The sequence below is a fragment of the Pleuronectes platessa genome, chromosome 21, assembly GCF_947347685.1.
Source record: "Pleuronectes platessa chromosome 21, fPlePla1.1, whole genome shotgun sequence".
In the NCBI taxonomy this organism is placed as follows: Eukaryota; Metazoa; Chordata; class Actinopteri; order Pleuronectiformes; family Pleuronectidae; genus Pleuronectes; species Pleuronectes platessa.
In genome coordinates this window covers 9,991,891-10,003,119 of record NC_070646.1, presented here as the reverse complement: position 1 = coordinate 10,003,119, position 11,229 = coordinate 9,991,891, and the positions used below count along the sequence as shown (strand labels likewise).

At 46.8% G+C, this 11,229-nt stretch overlaps 1 protein-coding gene across 1 annotated transcript; it reads right to left on the bottom strand.

The window, feature by feature from the left end:
- Window positions 1-4,234: 4,234 nt before the first annotated feature.
- Window positions 4,235-9,239, bottom strand: metrn (meteorin, glial cell differentiation regulator). Its single transcript, XM_053413829.1, has 4 exons — window positions 8,891-9,239; window positions 7,808-8,241; window positions 6,303-6,362; window positions 4,235-5,841 (listed from the first exon to the last, which is right to left on the bottom strand). Exons 1-4 carry the CDS (start codon window positions 8,995-8,997, stop codon window positions 5,528-5,530), a joined length of 915 nt encoding a protein of 304 aa, XP_053269804.1. The 5' UTR covers window positions 8,998-9,239; the 3' UTR covers window positions 4,235-5,527.
- Between the last annotated feature and the right edge of the window lie 1,990 nt (window positions 9,240-11,229).

Sequence of the window (11,229 nt, the reverse complement as noted above, 5' to 3'; positions counted from 1 at the left end):
GGCAGCGGGCCTTGGTTTCGAGGGGGTAGCAATTCATTCCCTCTGTCTGTCCTGACAATACTTTTTTTTGGCGGGAAAGCACCGAAAGACGCTTGTTTGACCCAACTTGAGTTTCTTTGTGGGGACCCCCTCCCTGAGAAAAAGTGTCGCCCGCCTACACACTCATGCACCATGTCCACCCTGTCTTGATTGATTTTCAGTGCGCATTTTGGAGGGGATTACAGCCATCTGCAGGCTCTTGAGGAACAAAGGGTGCTCGGCACTCTCCTCCCCTCACTACTTCAGAGGGATAACATGGCCAGATAAACATGCTCTCGCCCCACTCCACGCTTGTTCTCTATTCTACCTTGACCTCTCAACCCACCCAAACTGCCCACTCCACTTTATGGCTGACCACGGTTGTTTCTCTCCCTGGCCCCTGAATGGCGATCGCTGCCGACAGTCCCTGCACCACAGAAAGTTTCGGCCTTGCACGACTTTCGGCACCGAAGAGGGTCAGGTAGCAGCGAGGCATAGAGCGTGTGATTTGACTGGCATTTCCCTGGCACAGCGGGTGGTGGTGCATTCTCAAACCTGAACACTCGCTTTCCATTTGGGAATCATCCGAATCGCCAGCTGTGCGAGGGTGTTATGGGAACCAGAGATTGTCAGCTGGGTGAGTGGGATGCCACAGCGCGGTGGTGAACGTCATGCTGCCTGTCAGCTGGTGCTGAGCTGATGGAGCGGCAGCAGGATGCGCAGCCACTGACATTTGGTAGCAGGGAGTTGGATTACCAGCTTTTGTTTATGGGGGAAATAAACCCTGATGAAATACACAGCTGTTTCTCCATCACTCTCTTCTCTCTTCTTATTGGTGAAGAAGCTGCAGAGGAACTCCCAAAGATATGTTAGAAAACACTTAGAGCTGTTCAGATAAAGTTTGGATATTTCACAGGAACCTTGGGTCAGAAACCTGCATTTGCAATTTTGCAAACTCGCACCCTCCTGCACCAAAAAAGCTCGGAACTGGACCCGACCCAATTATCTCCGAGACAGATCCAGACCCACCTGTTAACATATGACCCGACCCTTCACCTGTGACCAAACATATGCTGCATACACAGTCCCTCACATCCACTGGGTCATCATGGCTTACTTGTCCCCCCGTTGTGGTGGTTGAGTTGTGTATTTGGAAAAGTGTCAATTGTAGCTTGTGTCTATCAAACACTAAAACACTGTGCTTCCATAGTGTTTTTCGGTGGCTTTCACAATAAAATAAAATCCTTGCAGTCGATTAAGTTGATTTAGATGTAAAAATTACTGCACGATCATTTCAATTTCTGAGTTCTCCCCAAAACCTTTTTGCCGGTTACCTGTGGCCCCAGTGCAGGACTTAATACGTTAGTTCAGTATGTTTTGTGAAGGGCAATTAGATACCTAATTATCAATCACGCACTGTAAAATATTATTCTTGCTCAGTCCTCACAGAGGAACAAGATTTCTGGAAATGAAAAGCATGAGAAAAGCTTCTGTGATTCAGTCATTCAGAGGCTTCAAGTATCTTTTGGCACAAGGTGAGAGATTTGAGATGAGCGTCAAGTGTGTGTCAGAGCCTCACAACCAGTGTTGTTGGTCCCACAACAGAGCAGCACCCAGCAGCTGTGGACCAGGATGTGGGAACGTTCCCATGATGCACCCCATGAAAAGAGAGATCCAGTCGAGAGAGAGTGGGAGAGAGTGGGAGAGAGTGGGAGGTGGGAGAGAAATCCGACCACAGAACAGGTTTAAACAATTACGTTTACAGGATGTCAACAGTTTATAAAACAAAGTTAATGGATGTTCTCGACTTGGTCAACAGTTACCTAACCAGCTGTTGTTGGTGGAAACTTAACCTCCTTGGCAGAAGAAACGACTTCCCACAATTTAAACGGTTTACCAGAAGCAGTGCAGTCAGGCTGACCATTAAACCTATGACGCATCACTGATGCACAACTCGCAGTTGTTACCGGGTTATATGACAAAAAAGGAGAAAAATAAACAAGAAAATATAAAGATTCACAGTTCTCTCTGTGTTTTTCCTGCTCTGTGTCTGTCTGCTGCTGTTGCATATTCATGAGGACAAACTAAGGAAGTTGGTGAGTTAGTTAGATCATTTTATTTACAGAAAAAAAAACTTTATAGCTGTTAATTTTCTTCTTGACAAAAGGGCAGATCAGCCCCTCACATGTGCATATTGGATAACAAGGAGATTTGCTGCTGCTGTAATAACAGGGCCCGTGTGCTGTAGGTGGGGTTTTGTTGTGCCGGACTACAGGGGAGTGTCCAGAAGCACTTTGCCCCTGCGTGCGCTCTCATCTCTGGAGCTTTGTCTCTGGCTGCTTCCCCTCAAACTCCCCCAGGGAGCGGCGGAAGTCCACACCCGGCGACTCTGTCCCATCGCTTTGGATTTCACTTTCCTGAGTGTTTCCCGCTTTGCTGCAGCCGAACCTCACCTCAGCCGCACAGCGGGACAGAATAAAGAGCGGAGTGGGGTGGAGGGGTGGAGGGGTGGAGGAGGGTTTATTGTGTTTGCAGCTTTCTGCAAAAACAACAAGGAAAACCCCTCAGTGTTAAGGGAGTGCATGCTTCATTACCTGTGTGCAGCATAATCGCACGATGGAATTCATCACAATAATGTGTTTTCAGCTCTTTAAACAAACATTCTATATGGAAAAAGTTATTTAAAACTTTTCTGTGTTCCCAGAGCTTGATTTGGATTGTTGGCACAATCAAAAAGTCATAATTGTAATAGCTTTAATTCAGCTTGTGCAGAGTCAAACTGTGCCGCTGTGTCATGGGGGCCACACAGACATTACTACTGCAGTTTCCCAGGGTTCATGCTGGGGTCACAGAGAAGTGACAACAATTCAGGAAGCCGAGCTTTTTCTAAATGTCACATGATGTATTGGCCGAGGGAGTATAATTTGAGTGCTCTTTGTTTTGGCTTATCAGGCCTGCAGCAGTAACCTCAGATGGACTGGAGGGGAGGAGGGGGCCCGATGAGTGTGTGTGTGCAGGGTCGAGCGGCTCGGGGCCCCCCAACTCCGGGGATGTTTCAAAGGAGCACTGAGGCAGTAAATAGCCGGGGAGGTTGGAGGTTCGCTCACATGAACTAGTGATGCAGTGGCAGAACCAGCGCCGGGGTTTCCAATGGCCAGACATGGGAAGCATGGCGAGCTTTTGTGGTTCTTTTCCATTTAACCCCAAACTTCTTGTTAATTCCCCCAGCTGCTCTTTTTCAAATGGATTTACTGCGTGTAGTAAATCTGAGATCGCGCTTTGCAGTACATGTTGTGCAGAACTTTTTAAGATGGAGAAACAGGTGGTGAGTTTATCGTTCAGACATGAATTCCAGAGAATGTCTGCATCATTGGGTCTGGACATATTTTCCGAAGTTTGCCTTTCACATATTAAGAACGCAACAGGAGATTGTTTCAGCGTTCACAATGACAGGAACATGTCTGGAACATTCAGGTGAGGGGGGGGGGGGGGGGGGGGGGGGGGGAGGAGGCTTGGTGGAGCATGCAGGTGGAAGGTCATGACGTATGCTGCGGAAATCAGATTTTCTTTAAAGTTCATCAACACTGGTGTCGGACCTAAAATCTTGCTGTCTCATTACTTTAATAATTATCTGATGCGCATGTCTACGGTGTCTAGGTAGGAAACAAAAGTTGGCTCCAGGCTGCAGGCGTGCGGCCTGGGTTGAGTGGAAAACAGATCTGGTTTGATTGTGTCCTCGCTCACACGTGGTCAGGACAAAGTGAGCGACTGTGTGGCACCTCGGCCCAGCCGCGTCCGCCACGCCGCTCCCTTAATCGCAATTTATTGCTTCCTGAATCCTGCAAATGGGAGCCGAGGACAACAGAATTCCAGACTCTGTTTTCTACCTCCTTCCCCGTCCGAATGCCCTCAGGGTCCTAAACACTCCTTAAATCTCTCCGCCGTTAAGGCCCCCTCGCTTTCTCCGGCGTCTCCAATTGTTCCCGGCTTTCAGGCGTCTGATTCATGAGCACTTGAAGAGACTTATGTCTGAGAAAAGTTTACCGTGGTCGAAACCTTTGGAGCCACATACTCTAATGTAGATTAAAGAGTTTAATGCGTTAGGTGAGAGGACAAAGGGGCATGAAATGAGCCTGTTGAATTAAAAGTTAGTTTTAGTTAAGTGAATAAATGTGAAGCTTTAAGAAGAAATTCAAAAACATCCGGAAACGTCAGGTGTGTTTTCTCACGTAATATTTTTAATAACACAGACAAACATAAAAATAATCCACAATTCGGGAACAAAGTTTTTTTTCCAAAGGCATTATTCGTGCCGTTGTTTCTAGAATTTCTTATAAACATATTTACATTCACATTTATATTCACATAAATTCACATGACAAAAAATGACAGACAGTAAAATGGCAGTGTACGCTCTTAAGACATAGCGCTTCAGCTCATCATGGTCATTTGGTATGAACCCCTTCCTCGTGTTGACATAGTGCACATCAGATATGAAATCGTTTAAAAGAAGTTATATAAATGCAAAGTGAGCCTTGGGTAGAAATAAGTCTTTCCACTGAGATTATTTGAGTCTTTCTTGCACGTGACATCAGATTTGTCTTCTAAAAGGCAGTTGTTGGATCGTTTTCAAACAGGAGAGAGCAGCGAAGACCGCATCCTCCCTTCAGAAACAAAATCTCTGAGTTGGCCAGAACAAATGAAAAGTGCACATGGAGCTGTGGAACCTGCTCAGGTCGCCTCAGCCGCGTGTCACTCGTCTACGTGCTCACATCATCTGTACATATATTAAATTCTCAATCGCTCCGCTATGCTACATATAGTTGCTTCTCTTATTTGGTTTTCAGTGCTTGCAGCATCACACTTTCCAGATCATTCCCTTTCTTTAATCAGTGCAAATATTCTCTTAACATTAACTTTTTTTTATTATAATCTCTTTAATAATAGTAACTAGAGAATGACCCCATTGGAGGTGGAGTAATAAAAAACCCACATCACTGTCCTGTGATTTGATGTTTTCTGAACTGCGGTAAAAAGGCAGCCATTTTGAAACTGTAGACCGCAGCCTGCGGTGCATCCTCACCAGGATCTCAACTACAAGGCAGGACACTTTCTGTCAAAGTTCTCACAAATGTTCCTGAGTTCCTGAGCAATGAGTCTGACGAGGGCCTGAATTAATGGCTTAACGTAATTTAAGACTTTCTCTGAAGCGGCATCACTGTTCATACAACTTTCCAATGCCAAATGCTTATAATCTCCATTTCCCCCCATGTCACAGCACCACTGGGTCTTCTGGACCTGGTGACTGTGTATTGCACTGAAATGGTGTTTGAAAAGTCCATTTCGCTCCTCAGCCCTTTGGGATTACCCGTCGGTGGCTCCGGGGCAACGTCGGCAAACGGTCGCGCGCCGTGGCTTCTTCCCGAAACGTGGAACAGGGCTGACTTTGGCCTGGCTTCGAGTCCAGCATGGTTCTGTGTCATAGACAAGCTACCACACTAGGCTGCAGTCAGTCTACAGCCAGTTCACAGGGTATTTGCTGGGCTGCTTTGGCTATGGTGTACGCCCGCTGGAAGTCCTTGTAGCGGGGAGCGCAGCCCAGCCAGGCCTCGCCGAAGTGGACGCGACCGGTGAAGAGGAAGCTGCCGCGTCCCGGTTTGACGCCACACTGCATCAGAGTCCTGATCTCGCCCTTGCTGGTCAGGCGGCTGTTGCCGGTGAACAGGGCGTACTTCTGGCGGAACACGCGAGTGGCGCTGACCTTGATCACCGCCGCCCGCAAGTTGTCGTCTTCCATCACTGACCAGATGTTACCACGCACCACTGTGGATAAAAAAAAACAATCAGGTTAGTTTCTAGTAAATTCACGTGGTCATCTCCCAACATGCACCTCTGACTAACGTTATTACGAGTGTTTGTGCCAACTAGAAAAATGTAGCATAGACCTATTTCAGTCAGAGACGTGGTTTTCTGTGTGATACAGACGATAAAACTCTCCCAAGGCCCGGGCCTGCTCACTAATCCCTCTAACTTTTGTTGCCAGCTGAACTTCTCCTCTCTTCCATTACAGCTCAATCAGAGGCCTGCAGATTAGTCCACTGCTCGTTCTCAGGGGAGACGCAGGGATTTCATTCGTTGATTCTGACTCCAAAAATCATTTCGTTCTGCGGCTTTAGCGAGGGGACTACTTGACTTTTGGTGGTCCGGTTTAATATCTTAATCCTGTTTGTATTCGGCATTTGGTTTGCTGTGTTTTTTTCGCCGAGGTGAGAAATGTAACTCACCAAAGTCACTGGTGCAAACAGCCATCAGAATCTCCGTGTTGTTGCAGGGTCTGCAGGCTTCTGGGGAGAAAACAGAAAATCAGTTAGCGACCTCACAACACTCTGGACAACACCTATATGCTAACACTTCTACTGAGGCCGTGGAAAGCAAAGGCCGCATTTCCAGTTCACATGCACAGGAATGTGAGATGTGAATCCCGACCTCGAACTCTGCGCAACAAAGGAGGGACCAACCACAGAGTCCTAACAGACAGCTGCTACTTTTACAGTTGGCAGAGGAGGAACCGGCAGAGTTTGAAGGTGGGAGGCTCGTCCACTGCAGACGATTTAAAGGCCAAATGAAACTTCCCCCCCCTTTAAGCCTTTCAGGGTGTCTACAGTCACACCTCATCAAAGCCTTCACACGGGGGCCGAAGAGAGGGAGCGGGAGAGGACATCAAAGATTTTAAGAAGGAGCACAATCCCACTTCCCAGAAAATTCCATGCCCCCCCCCCCTTTCACCTAAGTGCCTGATAAATGTACTTTTTTCTTCTTTTTTTTTAAATGGAGTGCAACTTCCTGAAATTCACAGCAGGTTTTACAGATGGCCACAAAAGGATTTAAAAAAAAACAACAACCCAGTAAAGTTCTCACTGTCTGCTGTGACTGAATTGTGGTGAGAGGGAGAAAAAAAAAAAGTCCTGGCATTTTTTAAAGTTCTCCTTGTGGTTCTTTGGAGGCCCCTCGCCCACCCCACACATTCTCCTCTTTAGTGAAAACCTCTTGATAAATGAGATTCCTTCCTCTCGAGTCCACAGCAAACCCCCTTCCAAACCTAATCACTGTGTGTGTGTGTGTGTGTGTGTGACAGAGAGATGTGGGGGGGAGTGCGCTGCCACAGACAAGTCTCCCCACAGAGAGGCAGCTCAACAAAGGAGGGGAGCATCTCAGCTGGGCAGAGGCCTCCCTGTCGCCTAGGAGACGGCAGTAATCCCAGCATACTCATGCGGCACCCATTCAAAGGGCTCTGGACTCTGGAGAAAGCCCCACATACTGAGCTTTTGTCCCCCCCCCCCCCCCGTTCTCAGCACTCCACAGCTCCCCTTCTCCTGCTCCTAACCAGCATGCCTCTGGGGGAAAGTTTGGCCACTTCCTCTCTACGTGGGCCGTGGAAAGTCCGAGCAGCCCACAGAGGCCTGCTATGAATTATGAATCATCTACAGGGAGGATTATACGGTGTATAATATAAATCGCTTGTGGTGCAAAAACTTTTAATGGCCACACATTTTCAGGAGGGAAGAAAAGTTTGTGACCACAGTTCGGTCAATTTAAAAAGTTTGGGATTTAATTTAAGTTTATGAAATAACGAGAAGGTAACCTACATAAACCTGGCCAAGACTTATCCTGTACTTCCTTATTTTAGTTTCATTGAATATTAGGAAAAAATGTCACCATTCCTCCTTAGATTTGACCCTAAGAGGCTTCACTCCATCCAACATGGCTGACTCATGCACCACTGCCTCACCTTCACTGCTGATGATGTTGGTGTCCAGCGACAGCCGAGCGGTCCAGTCCCCCCTCAGCTCGTAGCGGAACGAGGCGGTCCTCCGGCTGATGTCCTGGTGGGGCGTTGCCTGCAGGTAGAGGGCCACCCTCTCCCCGGGCAACCGGCTGAAGCACCTCACCCTGGGCGGGGGTGAGGACTCCAGGCGGTCCCCCACCAGCAGCTCCAGCACTCCATCCCTCTCCAGGTAGAGCTGGGCCCCGTGGAACTGCTCCGAGGGCTTGACGCAGGCTGTGATGAGGCCCGAGCTGCTGCCGCCGGGCCCCACCGCCACGGAGGGCAGGCGGGGCGAGAGGCTGAGGCGCAGGGCACCTTTGGGATACAGCCAGTCCAGGGTGCCCTCGGAGCAGTGGAGGGAGATCTGCTCCACGCTGCCCTGCTGCTGGGACAAACCACTGTGGGGAGGAAGGAAGATGGAGATGAGTAAAAGTCGGACTAACATCATCATCAGTGGAAACTTTGATGAAGCACACACACTTCGCACACACAAACATCATTGCAGGATTGGCAGAACAGGTATAACAAAGAGTAAAGTTATCATAGAGACATAGAGAAGTAGAAATCCAGCTTCAGTAGAACTTCAGCAGATTAGGGCCTATCCAGAGAAGGCGCCACCTATTGGCAGGTGTGTCGAAGCACTTGCCTTTAATTTAATCTTAACTAAGTAATTTTGTAATGTTTTCTGCACGTTTTTTCTCCAATGCACCAAGAAGAGGCTGCACCTCACAGCCGCATGCACATTGCGTGTTTCCTGCAAGTATTCCCGTTAATCCCTCAGTCTCCTGCCTGTCTGGACCCTTCCTCCCTCCTGCAGACTGCCCGCAGGCGCAGCCGCTGCACCGCGGAGCTGCGCAAACATTTTAATTGCGCGCTAATGGCGAGTCCCAACATGTTGCATGCAGACGTGCATTGTCTTATAGAAATACACAAGCAAACAAACACACGCCTGAAGCATCCCCCAGCCTCATTTCTGCATCGTCCCCCCATTTAGCCAAATGCAAATGCAAAAAAAAAAACAGCACAGATGTAAATAGAAATACTTGCCTTCCTCTCCAGCTGCATTGGTCCTCGGAATAGTTCGAAAGAGAACCATGAAAAATGGCAAAAAGTAAAATCCAAATTGCGTTAATCCAAATCCCCACACGGCCCATTTTCAACGGCGCTGGATGCAAAGTTTTTTTTTTTTAAGTCAGAGGGAGACTATTCCAATCCTCCAATCCTGTCGAGTCCTAGAACAAACTTTATAAAACGACTCTTTCTCTATGTGTGGCCGGCTCCATGCTCCTGTATCCCCTCACCCTGCTGTGTGAGATCAGAGAACACCAGTGAACGGCCTCTGCTTCCCTCTCTGCTCCTCCGGGCTGCTGTGCGTCAAACAGCGCACCAGCTCCGGAGTTTATTCCCCCTAGGAAAAACTTCAGCGACCAATCAGAGCGCGGGGTGATAAACTTTAAACCACTCACACGGAGGAGGGGGGGACGCGAGACAAACCAATGTTGCCATTCACTATTGTGTTGGACATGTCTGCTCAGAAATGACTAATTAACCTAACTCAGTATAAGAGTTTAAAGATCCGAGCCTCACTCCACACCCTGCATGTTCCAACACATCAGAAAATATATAGTTATCTGAATCTGATGGAGTTTTTCTCCACCTAAAAAAAGTTTATAACATGTTGTCCTTATTTCTAATTTAAAGATTCAGGATGGAAACAGGCACTTGATGTAGAGTTCATTCTCACTTGAGGCTTTAGGTTTCCACTATGCACTGGTGTAAACTTGGTGGTGGAACAGGATTTGTTTCCAAACTGGTTGTGATGTCACGAAAATACCAACTTCACCAATAAGGTTTCGCAGAGGCACAATGCTAATACCAATATTCAGGCACAAAACAATTCTAATGCCGATATATTGACTGATGTGTGTTTTACAAAACCTGTCAATCAATCCCAGGGTGTTGTTATCAAACCCTTATGACAAAGAAGTGTAACTGAGGCTTAATTTTTTTATAGTTTTATCAAAAACTTTAACATAAATAATCACGAATTAATTAAATAAAAAAACTCATAGATAGAATCATATTGCCACATGGGCAAAAACAAACAGATAAATACAGATGATGCTCACATCAGTCGATTTATTAAATTTGTATTATATTTATCAGCCAACCCATATATTTTTCCAGCTTTACAAAGTACTACAAAGTACTAGAGCGTGGCACAGGGTTCAGTATTACAGTCCGAACCCGACCGAGCCCGAGAGAAAACTAACTGAGCCGGACCCCAACACATTTTTATAAATGTTGTCCGAAACCAACAAGTCCTGACATGTCCCGACGGGTTGAGAATCCCACTTTAATATATTCACATGTTAACTTGGCTGATAAACTCAAATTGTAGGTCAGGACACGTGTTCACCCTTCAACAGGTGAATATATGAAATCTGCCTTCTAGAAAGAAAAGGGGTAATAAAAAGAAGAAGTATGTTTTAGTTGAGAAAAGCACCAATTACAAGTGTGTTTGCTGCTCAGTCATGCAGAGATAACTTGTTTCCCGGAAAACTAATTAACTTTCGTTCTGCCACTTTCTCTTTAAATCATGTTGGTTTGATTTTAAATAAAACGTAAGCGATTCTTCATAATTCTCATGAACCATAGTTTATTTTTTACATCCCAATTCCACTGCACTTACTTATAAAAAACTTTTTCATGGATGTGATCAGTTCACTGCTCCACCTCAGCCTCATTCCACAATAGTTTATTTTTCAAACACCAGCTCCATGTATTTTTCATAAGCTCCAGAAATGTTGGATAATGTTTTCATGTTCATGAGACGACAAAAGAAGAAGAACCATAAAGCGGTGGTCACAGTTTAAAACCCCTAACCTGATTGTCAGACATGATGATAGTGATGATGATGATGATGAAGATTCCGTCTCCTCTGGCTGCCGTGCCCTCTGCCCTTTCTCCCGCTGAGCTTCTCTTTCATGTGGCGGTATTTATAACCAAATCAAATATTCTTTTGTGGCAGCACTGCCATGCATCTCCCCGAGTCGGTGACTTTCAGTGTGTGTGTGGTTTTGCATGGGTGTGTGTGTGAGTCCAGGCCCCTGCGATGGAGTTATGACAAGACCTCAGACCGACACAAAGGCACATGTGCAGAAATCCAGCTGCTTTATTGTCTGCAGCAGCACTGAGTATGGTATTCTGCAGAGCTGGAGGAGGAGGTGGTGGTTCTTTCTTCAACTTAAACATGAATATATAAGTGGCCAAACTTAGTTATGGACGTCAGAGATGTGTCAGGGCATCCGTGTGTGCACAGTGGAGTCAAATGCACTTTTACACACTTTGTCAAGCCCGTCAGTGTGCATGTATTCACACGTGTC

What these genes read in the sequence shown, in the direction of transcription:
- metrn (XM_053413829.1), bottom strand. Translation starts at nt 8,997, where the DNA reads ATGGGCCGTGTGGGGATTTGGATTAACGCAATTTGGATTTTACTTTTT. An exon ending in CAATGCAGCTGGAGAGGAAG is followed by an intron (nt 8,242 to 8,890) that starts GCAAGTATTTCT and finishes TCCTCCCCACAG; the next exon opens with TGGTTTGTCCCAGCAGCAGG. An exon ending in CAACATCATCAGCAGTGAAG is followed by an intron (nt 6,363 to 7,807) that starts GTGAGGCAGTGG and finishes TTTTCTCCCCAG; the next exon opens with AAGCCTGCAGACCCTGCAAC.